Below are 13,035 nucleotides of genomic sequence, written 5' to 3'. Positions count from 1 at the left end.
AGAACAGCAGAGCTACCCCGGAGCTGGGCAAGGAGAGTTCATAGGATCACAGAATGGTTTGGGTTGGAAGGGACCTTAACATCATCCAGTGCCAATCCCCTGCCATGGGCAGGGATGCCTCACACTACACCATGTCACTCAAGGCTCTGCCCAGCCTGGCCTTGGACACTGCCAGGGATGGAGCATTTACCACTTCTTTGGGCACCATAGAATGGTTTGGGTTGGAAAGGAGCTTAAAGACCATCTAGTTCCAGTTGTTTGCTGTGGGGAAGCTGGAGTTCAGGGTGTCTGCAGCACATTAAGCACAACAGCGCTGATGAGCAAGGGCATCGATACCAGTCTCACAACAGCGAATCTCAGCCACCTAAGTCATAAACGTGCCCATAACACAGCCGCATAGTGAAGCACTGACTGCAGCTCCCCGCTGTGATACTTGGGCTTCAAAGTTTTGAAGCAGGAAGGCTTCACATCCAGTGTGCGTGTTGTTCACAAGGAGCTTGGTTGGTGGCAGTGGTGATGGTGGTTCCTTTTGGTAGGAGAAGGGAGATTTGTGTCTTTGAAGTGGGAAAAATCAGCCCCAGCGGCAGAGGGGACACTGGGTGAGGGAGGACAGGGCTCTGCAGAGCAGGGTCTGAGAATGGTCTCCGACATGATCAGCTCCTGCCCCCAGGGCCATAACAAAGATTGTGCCATCAGGATTAGATCCTTCTCCTTGCTGGTGTTCCTGCAGCATTCCTCTAGCAGAGGGAGCCTCATGGAGGCTCCAAATCTTTCCAGCCCCACACAGGTGCCTCCATATAGGGGTCAGTCCCACTAAAATCAGTCACACCATGAGTTTATGCATTTCCACAGGTGACATAAGGCTGTTTGATGTTCATGGCCAGGAGCTTTCCTGTTACTGCTGCAGCACAGAGCAGTTATCTTTGTGCTGTGGTCACATCACAGTGTCCTCAGTGTTGTATAATTACAGGGAGAAAACCCAAACCTGCCTGGGGCCCAACCACATCACTTTTAATCAACAAAACTAAAGCTGACTTCCAGACTGATCTTCCCACGTTCCAATCATTACCCTGCAGGGTGAATCCCGGTTAGGCATTAAACCAAGAATGATTCAGGACCTGACGTGACCTTGACTTTTGGGTACATTTGTTGGAGATTGTCAAAGGCTGAACCCAGTGACACTTTCCATGCCATTCAGGATCGTCCCTTTCTGATGGAGGTTTTAAGATCTGCGTTCGAGTTAATCACAAATGAGCAGAGGTTTGTAACTGATCTACACCCTCGGTTTTCTGCGGAGAGCCAAAGGTTCCTGGACTCGGGTCAGCACAGAGGTGCAGATTTCAGCCCCAGCAGAAAAAAAGGCCTTTCCCAGAGATGCAGAGGGTCTTGCCCAGGCTCCGAACTTTAGTGCCTAAAGCAGCTGACAATCTGGAGAAGGACTTTTTATAAAGGCCTGTAGGTGGTGGTGGCTTTAAACTGCCAGAGGGGAGGTTTAGATTAGACATCAGGCAGAAGCTCTTCCCTGTGAGGGTGCTGAGGTGCTGGCACAAGGTGCCCAGAGAAGCTGTGGCTGCCCCATCCCTGGCAGTGTTCAAGGCCAGGCTGAACACAGGGGCTTGGAGCAAGCTGCTCTAGTGAAAAGTGTCCCTGCCTGTGGCAGGGGGGTGGAACTGGGTGAGCTTTAAGGTCCTTTCTGACCCAATCCATTCCATGGTCTCCTGGATGAAAGCACATTAACCTCAGGCGGGTTTTGTTACAGTTTCTGTGATACAAATCCTTGTTTGCCGTTTTGGGGTGCCTTTGCTCAGAACTCCAGGTCACGAGCAAACACGGTTGCTGGGTTGAGATTATCACGCACTCGTGGGGCAGTGCGTGGCCGGGGCTAGGGCTGATGTAGCTGACACAGCATCACTGCCTGCGGACCCGGGCTGTGTCCCCTTCCCCTCCCACGCACGCGGAAGGCCCTAGAGGTGCGGCAGGACCCCCGACATCCGGGATGCCGCGGGTCCGGGGCGCGGGGGTACCCCGAACCGCCTCCGGTGCCCCGCTCCGGGCCGGCAGGGGGCGCGCCCGGGCCGGCGCGGACGTGGGCGCGGACGTGGCCGCGGAAGTGGGTGGCGGGGCCGATCGGAGCCGAGCCGCGCGGCAGCGCGTTGCTCACGGCCCTCGGAGCAGCCCAGCCGCCATGTCGCGGGGCGGAGGGAAGGGGCAGAGCCTGAAGGATAAACTGGATGGCAACGAGCTGGACCTGAGCCTCTGTGACCTGAACGAGGTGCCGGTCCGGGAGCTGGTGAGCGTCCGGGCCGCGGCGGCCGCCTCAGTCCTTGGAAAGGGGCTACGCGGGGCAGCCAGATGTGCGCGGGGCAGCCAGATGTGCGCGGGGCAGCCAGATGTGCTGACGGTGCGCGTGAGCCGAGCTGGAACCGGCAGGGATGAGGGGATGGTGTCCTGCTGGCCCAGCTGCTGCTGCTCGCATCCATTGCGGGATTCATGCTGCCTTTAGACCCATCTGGACATGGCGGGACCCCGCAGCGGTGTCGGGAGGGTAGGGGTGTACCTCGACGGTGGTCCAGTGCTCTGCTTCTCTTTCAGGCTGCTCTTCCAAAAGCCACTGTGTTGGATTTGTCCTGTAACAACCTCATTTCCTTGCCGGTAAGGTGCTAGAGAGCCTTGGTGGGGGTGAGTCTGCTGGGAAATACTGAGAAAGGATAACTAGTGCTTCCATAAAGGTTTGCTGGGAGGGCTGGAACCGGCGCTTCCCTCATCCCGGGATGGCTGAATGACTCTTCTGTGGATGACGGGTTGCGCTGCATAAAGATTGCAGTGTCTGCCTGCCAGAGGCTCCCCACACGAATCCAGAGCAGCTCCATCAGCCTTGGGGCCTCCGGTTTGGTTCTGGTGCTGACGAGGGTTCTGTTTATGCTTGGGTTTTAGTCAGACTTCTGCAGTTTGATGCATCTGGTGAAACTGGATTTGAGTAAGAACCGGCTCCAGCAGCTGCCCTTGGACTTTGGGCGCCTGGTCAACCTGCAGCACCTAGACCTCCTGAACAACCGTTTGGTCACCCTGCCAGTCAGCTTTGCACAGCTCAAGGTAAAACTGCTTGCTGGGCAGTTACGTAAAGCTTTGGGATGCAGCCCAGGGTCTTGTGATCCTTCTCAAGTTGATTTCTCTGGTAAAGCATCCATCCTGCTGATTACCCGCTCCAAAATCCAGCTGGCTCTGCACAGCACCTCGGTGGAAATTATCTCACAGCTATTGGAAATGTCTCTGCTCGAGCTCTCTGCTCATCTTCTGTACCTGTTTCATTCATGTGAAAACTAAATAGTCCTCTGCTTCTGCTTTGGATCTCTTGAATAACTGCAAGACTACCGTGCTCTTACAGCCTCCTCTTTATCATTCCTGCCTGCAGAACCTGAAGTGGCTGGATCTGAAGGACAATCCTCTGGATCCTGTCCTGGCTAAAGTAGCAGGAGACTGCCTGGATGAGAAGCAGTGCAAGCAGGCTGCTGTCAAGGTAAGGAATTTGCTTTTGTTCTGTTTTCCCTTACTTAGCTTTGTCAGTGGACATCCTTCCTCTTTTTGCTTAGCGAACTGGGCAGCTGCTGCAGCAGTTTGAATTATCTTCAGCCAGTGAGGGGCAGGTTCACTGCACTCACTTCACTGCTGCTGTGCCTGTAGAGAGCAAACACAGGGATGAGTAGGATTCTCTTCCATTGGTGGAGTTAAGAGAGGAGTAAATGCTGGTTGCCACGAAAGTGGAGGCATAATCAGACAAAATAATCCATGTCCAGAGTAAAAAAAATTCTGGAGTTCTGGCAAACTGTAGGCTCATGTAAGCAGAAGTGGTCTATGAGCCCCTATATTGGCTACCACCAGGTTGATTTGTAACAGGGAGATCTGTTTCTTAACCACAAAGATTCAGGTAGGAAGGTGAAACCTCTCTTCAGAGCCATATCCACAGGGATAAGTGGGGTTGATTCAGCCCCAGCCCTGCTCCTGCTGCTCTGCTTTGAACTGACTGTGCAACGAGACCTCTGCAGAGCTCTCAGGTTGTTTTCTTGGACCTTGAAGGTGCTGCAGCACATGAAAGCCATCCAGTCGGAGCAGGATCGACAAAGGCAACGGAAGCTCCAAGCAGAGAGAGGTGAGCACAAGGAGCCCTCATGTACTGAGGACTGTTTCTGATGTCTCACACATCTGAACATCCTAATTGCCATCTAACATATTTGTAACTGTCAAAATCCTGAGGCTCAGGGAGTAATAGGGTAGAAGGGCTGGAGGGAGAAAGACAGTATGGGGATAACTGTGATTACTTGCCTGAATAGTTAGAGCTCTAGATGGAATGTGCTGTAATTTAACTATAAAAATATGAAAGCAGAGCACAGGATTTATTTTAAGTGAAGCCTAATTCTGAGGGAGCCAAATGCAAGGTATGTAATATCCAACAAAAAAAAGATTAAAACAGGATAGTTACTTGACTGGTTTCCTCATTCCAATTGGGAACAGATAAGCAGGTAATAAGGAAGAAGGAAATGACAACCCTATATATAAAAAGGAAAAAACTTTGTATTAATCCCCAGAGATGGAGAAGAAGCGTGAAGCAGAACAGCGAGCAAAGGAGGCTCAAGAGAGGGAGCTGAGGAAGCGAGAGAAGGCAGAGGAAAAGGAGCGCAGGAGACGGGAGTACGATGCTCAGAAGGCTGCAAAACAGGAGGTGGAAAAGAAAACTAAAAAGGAAACCATGCAGACCCGAAGTAAGTAGTACCTGTTTGGGGTGGGATTGCACCAGAGTTCATCCTTGTTACACTTCGATGCTGCCTCTTTATGGGGGGAACCTATAGGACATGCATCACTGCTGTGTCCTTTTCCCCTTCATCTGTGTTCCCAATGAACTGCTGAGCTAGAGTATTCAGAAAGTTCTTCATCTGTCCTAGGGAGAACGTGCCTTACATCAAGTGTACTGAACCATACGTGCAAAACCTTGTACAACACAGAGGTGCTTTACACCCTCTCCACTGCTGCCCCTGAAACTAAAGCTGAAACTTTTCATCCTAACCATACATCCTAAACACAAATCCTGCACATTTACTTAAGCGATGAATATTCATGACAAAAGACAGCCGCAGCACAGGCTGAAGTACCTTATCCGAACAGCTCATTTCTGAATGTGACTTAAAAGATTCTTGACTAATCTCTCACATTCTGTCTTGTAAATGTTCTGGTTACAGAGCCCACCTCCAGCTCTCGTCCCCCACAGCCGCCCCGGCACAAGCACTCTTGGTCACGGTCAGTGCTCAGAATCCTGCTCTTTCTGCTGCTGTGTGTCCTCTGTGTTTTGGCCACCTGCAAGCTGACAGAGCTGCAGCGTCAACCTCTGTGTGTCAGCGTGAACACTCTCTACGAGGATGTGGTGGCTGCTCTGCAAAACCACAAAACCCTGCAAAACATGCTACAACAGAACTCGCAGCACTGATTGTCCTGGACGGGCACTTGCTTCGTCAGCATCTCCTTCCACCATCTACGCAGCCAGAATTCCTATGGAATTGTGTTCTGATGAAACTGCTTTTAATCAGTCAGCATTGGTTTGCTGGTCCACTCCACACAAAGCAGAGTTATTGCTCACATCATCTTTGCTGTGCATGTTTCCCAGTTGGCCTGTAACTCCCATTACTTGCCCACGTTAACCTAAAGTCATTAATACTTCTTACCTCCAGGGGATCTTTACCCAGATAGTGAGATACAGAAAGCTGCCAATCCATAGGAGTGGAAAAAAAAAGCCTTTGCATTACCTAGGTAGCTATAGCTGTGTCTTGGAGGTGGAAGGTTTTTAATACATATCCATTCATTGCTCTCATTTCTATTTGTGCTAAAATTGATGATATGGCTGTATGGGAATAATAATGAAGGCCTACTCCAGGACCAATTACAAGTGTGTAGGATGGCTGTGCAGCCACATGTTGGAGCGAAGAAGCTGATGTACTAGTGAAAGGAGCTGAAAATTTTCAATACAACAGTTTTCGCAGCAGTCTGTCTCTACTGGATGTTTATGTTGCTAATGTGGTTTTAATTTCAATTAGCTCTTTTAGAAACAGTCACACATTATTTCCAAGTACATACAGTAATGATTTCTAACTACATTGAAGCAGCTGCTGCCAACAGAGCGGCTGCAGCATAGGGAAGGCTTGGGGCCAGCCTGGAGGCTGGTTTTGTGTCTGAGACCCAGCATGAGGGTGCTGGCAGTAGCTGTGGGTGCTGAGGCAGGCAGGCAGAAAAGGGCTTTGCCTCGGGGCTTGCTGGGAGGTTTGGTTTGCACCTAAAGAAAACTCGCCTGAGCAAAGGCCAATGAATTATTCATAGTTTCCTTACAGAGAAAAGCAAACAGATGTTTATCATATCCTTAAGGGCTGTGTGAGCACTGAGATGTACACATGATGTTGTTAAGCACAGATATTCTCTGAAACTCTACAAACTCTGCTGAGACATTCTACATTAGTCACAGAATCAGTCCCCTCTCTTCTTCTTTTATGTGCAAAAAACCCCAACAATATTCAAAGCAACATTTCCTCCTGCAGCAGCTGGCAGGAACCTGCGACTTAAGTTCATAGAATCCCAGACAGGTTTGGGTTGGAAGGGACCTTAAAGCTCATCCAGTCCCAACCGCTGCCCCGGGCAGGGACACCTTCCACTAGAGCAGCTTGCTCCAAGCCCCATCCAACCTGACCTTTAACACTGCCAGGGATGGGGCAGCCACAGCTTCTCTGGGAACCCTGTGCCAGTGCCTCAGCACCCTCACAGGGAAGAATTTCTTCCCAACATCTAATCTAAATCTACCCTCTTCCGGTTTAAAGCCATTGCCCTTGTCCTGTCCCTACAGACCATTGTCCAAAGCCCCTTTCCAGGTTTCTTGTAGCCCCTTTAGGCACTGGGAGCTGCTCTAAGGTCTACCCAGAACCTTCTCCAAGCTGAACCAGCTCAGTTCTCTCAGCATGTCTCCAGAGCAGAGCTGCTCCAGCCCTTGCAGCATCTCCATGGCCTCCTCTAGACTCACTCCAAGAGCTCCACATCGCTCCTGTGTTGAGATCCCAGAGCTGGACACAGGACTGCAGGGGGAGTCACCACAGCAGAGGACCCCTCCCCTGACCTGCTGGCCATTTCTTTTGATGCAGCCCAGAACACAGTTGGCTTCCTCGGCTGCAAGTTCCCAAATGCCAGACTGATCAGGTGTATCAGTTTGAGTCAGAAGCATGCTGCTGGCCAGGCTAAGGCTTCTAGTGAGCCTCTGAAGCCAGCGTGGCAGGTGGGTATTTTTTCATCCAAGACAACACATTTCTAAAGGGTAACTTCCACACATCAGATGCAGTTTAAAATTCACTCTCAACACTCATCTCAATAAGTGCTGCTGTCACAAAAGACTTCAAGTGTCCTTGTGTGCTCACAAGTGCTAGGCTTCACAGAGGGGCAAGCGTGCTCCCCAATCTAATTAAAAGAAAGCTTTTTCTGCCAACTGTTCAGTACTCATAATTCCAGCACATATAATCAGATTTCAAGACCCTCTATAGATTAAGCTGTCTGGAGACTGAATCAGGGCAGTCTAAATTTATATCTGAAAATTAGTCTTACTCATTCCCATCTGCCACAGCGGAAAACTGAGTCTGCTTTGAGAGGTAAAGCTCTTCCACCTCATTAGAGCGGGTGCTGGGGGGGCTGCACCATGTTGCCTTAGCATTAGGATTTTTCACCCCAGAGAAGGAATGCAACTCCTTGCAGTTTAGGAGAGCAGTGGAAAGTATTCCTTTCAATAGATGACAGACCTGTCTAGATTCAAGACCACATATTAAAAAGCAAAATTATTAGTCAAATTATTTATTTACTAGGAAGACAAATAAAAGGAACTATCATTCCTGTAAGCCGCGTCCAAATCATGCTCTTAGGGAAGATGTTTTCCTCATTTCTTGTGTAAACTCCAGCCATTCGGCAATTTAATCCAACCTTCTTCTGCTACAGTGAAGTCCAAGTGCATTTTTTGAAGTCTTTTAACTGGGATCAATGATTCTGTTACCTAAGCACTTCTCCCCAGAAGGAAGCTGAATGCTTAAACAGTAAATACTTAAAGCAGCAAACAGTAAAATCCTCATTCCCTGGAGCTACCCACTGACATCCAAATAGAGATCAGGATCATGAGAAGTCATCTGGAGATAGACTCGTCTGGAGAGCTCCGGTCCGATCCTCCGGCAGGTGGCTGTCACACCATCACCACGGTGCACAGGGATGTTAGCCAGCATGTTCTCCCGCTCCTGCTTCGAGGAGCACCGCATATAGGCCTACAAGCAACACAAAGGAGCAGCAGTATAAGCCATTTGCATTCATTGCTCAAAAGAATCATCAAAGCTTTGCACCCATGGCTGCTCTACCCTTGTTCACAATATACTCTTGCTTTTCACCTGGTCTCTCCACTCCACCTCACTAAACAGCTCAATACAGAATTGTTATGTCACATCTGATAGCAATTAAATGATGTCTTCCACTCCTTACATTAGCTGACTGCACACAGTGCTCACTACTCCTTAGGCATCCTCACCTGGTTCAGAAGCTGAGGAGAAGGGTAGGCAGACACAATAGCCTCAGCCATCTCCAGGCTGACACGGTTAAACTGTTGTAACTGTCTCTTCCAAACTTCCAAGAGACCCTTTCCAGAACGATCCACCTTCACCCCTCCACACCACGCCTTCTCTAAGTAGAAGGAAAATCCCGTGTTCTCCCGCTCTCGCCTGGGAAGAACAAAGAATGAAGGAGCAAATGAGACAATGAGATATGAAGAAAATCCTATCCCTGCATCAGTTGTCACATAACCAGAGACAGAGAGATGTTTCTTACCCTCTGCTGTTAGAGACGCCACTGGCATCAAAGTAAATGCTAACAATTTGACAGCATTTTCTTTACATTTACTTGTTCGAGACCCAGATTTCCTACTCAAAAAGAAACAACCTGTGCTTGGGAGCAATCCTGACACAAGGCAACACACATGCAAAATGGTAAACAAGAATTCACTTTCCGACTGTCAACCATACTACAACACTTTTACGTGTCATTTTTAATGACATTTCCCCTCTTCTCATGGCTGAGATGTCAAATACAACAGATGCTGTGATAGGAATGCTAGGATTGTGTGAGACTGCACAAGATGGCTTTCTTAGCTGTTGGTACACAACATGCTGCTGTCATCAGTGGATACAGCTAAAGAGTTCTCTCTCAGTAACATCCCTCTTGGTTACACACTGAAGAAGAAAAGCTGGTGCTCTATGAGCCTAACCCTACTTGCATTCCCTTCCTGCCCCTAAAATCAGACGAAGAACAAGAGCTCAATGTTAACATACCAACATGAAACCAGGGTCTGTCCTCACCCCTCCCCAGTTTCCACAAATAAACCCTATCCTGTGGGAACTGCACTACAGCTGCTCCACCCCCTGCTCCTTTAAAGATCATTACACTGTGTTGCAGTGAAGTACAGCTGCATACCTGCTATTCCCTCCCAGTAAGTGTGCAAGTGCAGCCAATCCAAAGGGGTGACCAAACCTCATCTGCTTACTCTGTTACCGGAACACAAGAGGTTCCACTTAAACTTGAGAAGAAACTTCTTCTCAGTGAGGGTGACAGAACACTGGAACAGGCTGCCCAGGGAGGTTGTGGAGTCTCCTTCCCTGGAGACATTCAAAACTCGCCTGGACACATTCCTGTGTAACATTATCTAGGTGTTCCTGCTCCAGCAGGGGGATTGGACTAGATGATCTTTTGAGGTCCCTTCCAATCTCTAGCATACTGTGATACTCACTTGAAGGGTGCTTCAGCCACAGATTTTGTGAACATAGTGGCATATTCGCCAAGCTCCTCCCAGCTCTCAAAAAAGCTGACCTGGACTTGTTTGCACAGCTGCAGGTCCACCAAGGCCTGTAAACATTGTTAGAAATGAATGGAACAATTCATCTTGTCACATCAAACCCCACTCTTGAAAAAGGGTCACAATGCCTTGCTATAGAACAAGAACATTCCCTCTCTCCCCATTTGGGGAACAGGTAAGTTAAGGCACTGAAGTATTTAGGGGCAACCTGTCTCCTGCCAGTGAGTATCAGTCTGGCACTATTTCAACTGTGCAGCTCCACAGTGACAGCTCTCATTACACACAAGCCACCCAGCCCAGCTTTGCCAGCAGCCCACCAAGGGTGAGAGATGCTGACCAAGACTGACATCAGAATCAAGATGAACAAGACAGTCCATGGGAGAGCAGTCCATGAGAGTGGGGAACCAAACCCAAAGAGCTCTGCCCACAGATATGTGGACTAAAGAAGGCTGAATGCCTTCCTCCCAAGGTGGTGTAGGTCAAATGTTCAAACAGCAATCTGAATGAACAAGAGATGATGGCTGCATGCCTGCTTTAAAGGTACTCACTTCTTCCACATCCATTCTGGTTATCTCCAGGCCGGAATCCTCAACTGCCCTTTTCTTCCGTCTTCCTTGTCCCTCATCTTGGCTTCCATTTGCTGCTGCTTGTCGCTGTCTCTTTTTTGACTGAAGTCTGAGAGACCAAAGAAGAGTGAAGTGAGGCTGGGATCTCATGCTCTTCCCCAGGTATTTTGTGATGACAGGCCTTTACTTCCATTTCTGTGTGACAAAATAGTGGAGGAGCTCTGAATGGGAATATCTCTTACACTCCAGGCTTTGCTAGAAGGAATTAATATAAATACCTATGGCATTTTTCAAGGCCAAAGATAACACAGAAACGTTTGGAGGGGAAAAAAGTTTAACCTGAAATAACTTTCTACTTCAGCAACTGCCAGTGCCAGAATTTTCCCAGGCATTTTCTCCATCACACGAGCTACATAGGTCTGTAGGGTCTCCTGCTGTCCTTCCATACAGCCCTTGGCCTCCTGCAAAGATTAACAGAAAAGAGGAGTTAAACCACTCTGAGGCACACACACAAGTGCAGCAGCCTATGGCTCTGATTCTGGAGATGAAAAAATCTGTTCATGCTGCAGACAGGCAATATTTGATCTGGCATAAAGCTATGGCAGAAAGAAATAGAAAATAACCCCATCTGAGCTGACAGTGTTTGTCAGAATGACAATGTTTGTCACAACTTTGCATTATACAACCCTATTGGCTTTGGTCCATTAACTCATGAAACCATGGTTCCATCCCACATCAGAACGTTCCTACAGTGAAGAGGATGATGAACATCACCCCCAGAGCACAGCATGTTCGAGAGCACAAAAGTCATAAGCATCCTCACTTGTTTGTAGTTGTGAGCCATGGACAAAAACTCCTCCAAGCGAAGCAGAACCAGGACATTTGGTTCTTCTGTCCATTCATCTCCTTCTCCCATCTGTTCAGACAGGAAAACAAAGAGCCAGACCAACAGTCTGTTTATCATTCATGCCAACCACTGCTCCCACTCAGACCTCTGAAGCAGGAGAGGATTAGAGGGTGTTTACTAAATACCATTACTAAGAAGTGCAAATAACAGAGGAAGAAAAGGGCAAGAACATGGAGATTTGGCTTGCACACCTGAGATGGCACCGTCTTTCTCCTCCAGGTGATGCTGCAGGGAACAGCCTGATTCTCAATCACACAGGAATAATTTGCAGCCTGCAAAGCACTAAGGACCTGTTCACCACCTTCTACCTGCAATAGAACTAAGATCGGTGCACTGGTCAGGCCTCCACACAGAGGAGACAACAGGCAATATATGGCAGACACAGGCTGTGAGGACAAGTACCTGAATCTAGCACCACTGTTATGTATTTCTGGCACTCCCCTGGCCGATGAGCTTTCAGCATCTTGGCAAGAGCCCTTTTCCTTTCTTTTTCCTCCTCTTTTTGCCTCCTTAGGGCTTCTCGCTCCTTCCTCCTCTGGCACGTTGCCTCCCTTTCCTTCTGACTATGGTTCCCCTTCTTGGGAATTGGTGGTACCTCTGGGCCTGCTCCACTTACCAGGGGCATATTAGGCTGGGCTGTGGAGTCAGACTGAGAGGCTGGCAGCGGGCACCAGGAGGGTCTCTCACCACCTTGCGTGCTCCTTTGGCTGCCACAAGACACTTCAAAACCCGCATTCCTCGCTTCCATCCTCCTTTTGATCCTCTCAGACAGAGGAACCATCTCCTCGTCCTCATCGCTCCCGCTGCTCACTACCACAACCACCTCTTCCGCACTTCCAGCTTTAGGGGAGGGAGATGAGGACAGCCGGCGACCCAAATCGCAAGGCGGTGATGGCGAGCTGTGGGCGGGAGGTTTTGCTCGGGAAGGGGTGGGGTGTACCCCGTGGGAGGTTGCTGTCGGTGTCTCGGGGTCGAACTCTTCGCTTTTTACCTCAGGCCCGCGGCGGTGCTGTGGTGAAATGGGCGGGTTTCAGGCCCCGAATAACGGGGTTATCCATGTTGGAAGGGGTTTAAACCACTTCGGGTGCTGAAAGCAGGGGCTGAAGTGCTGCGGGCTTTATGCCTTATGCATTCAGAAACTTCCAGGGATGAGGAATGTCTCTGTGCTGCCGTGTGAGTGCCTTCAAAGTGGAAAAATCATCTTTAGAGAAACAGTATTCATGTGTATTAGATAGAAATCAAACACTGAGGGGTGCTGCTTTCTCTTTGCGGAGTGCTTTAAAAGCAGGAAGCTTTAAAAACACTCTTTTTTTAATCTATTGTTAAAGGCCAGAATACCCTAATGATTCTCTAGTGGGTCATCAGAATTGTGTGACCAAGGACACACTTGGCCACCTCTCAGATTTGTCTGTCTGTGGATCCACCAAGTAATCCATCCATCAAATCCATGTCTCTCTAATTAGAGACAAGGATGTTATGGGGGACAGTGTCAGATGCCTTGCACAAGTCCAGGTAGATGATGGCAGTCGCTGTTCCCTGATCCACCAGCACTACTGACCCATCAAAGAAGGCCACCGAATTTGTCAGGCACAGTTTGCCCGTAGTGAATTCATGTTGAATGCCCTTACTGTTCATGTGCCTTAGCAGAGTTTTAAGAGGATCTG

At 49.1% G+C, this 13,035-nt stretch overlaps 2 protein-coding genes across 2 annotated transcripts; one reads left to right on the top strand and one right to left on the bottom strand.

Annotated features, from left to right (window-relative positions):
• The first annotated feature begins 2,133 nt into the window (after positions 1–2,133).
• On the top strand, positions 2,134–6,028 carry LRRC59 (leucine rich repeat containing 59). Its single transcript, XM_057418423.1, has 7 exons — positions 2,134–2,290; positions 2,593–2,652; positions 2,935–3,093; positions 3,413–3,517; positions 4,075–4,147; positions 4,584–4,757; positions 5,232–6,028. Exons 1-7 carry the CDS (start codon positions 2,186–2,188, stop codon positions 5,474–5,476), a joined length of 921 nt encoding a protein of 306 aa, XP_057274406.1. The 5' UTR covers positions 2,134–2,185; the 3' UTR covers positions 5,477–6,028.
• Positions 6,029–7,850: 1,822 nt separating this feature from the next.
• On the bottom strand, positions 7,851–13,006 carry EME1 (essential meiotic structure-specific endonuclease 1). The gene is made up of 9 exons (XM_057418647.1): positions 12,869–13,006; positions 11,774–12,380; positions 11,563–11,690; positions 11,288–11,380; positions 10,804–10,925; positions 10,447–10,573; positions 9,833–9,948; positions 8,582–8,771; positions 7,851–8,324 (listed from the first exon to the last, which is right to left on the bottom strand). Exons 1-9 carry the CDS (start codon positions 13,004–13,006, stop codon positions 8,148–8,150), a joined length of 1,698 nt encoding a protein of 565 aa, XP_057274630.1. The 3' UTR covers positions 7,851–8,147.
• Between the last annotated feature and the right edge of the window lie 29 nt (positions 13,007–13,035).

This window comes from Pezoporus wallicus, unplaced genomic scaffold, assembly GCF_028554395.1.
Source record: "Pezoporus wallicus isolate ANWC-B61680 ecotype Strahan unplaced genomic scaffold, APGP_CSIRO_Pwel_v1 contig_3710, whole genome shotgun sequence".
Taxonomy (NCBI): Eukaryota; Metazoa; Chordata; class Aves; order Psittaciformes; family Psittacidae; genus Pezoporus; species Pezoporus wallicus.
This window is presented reverse-complemented; position numbering and strand designations above follow the sequence as displayed.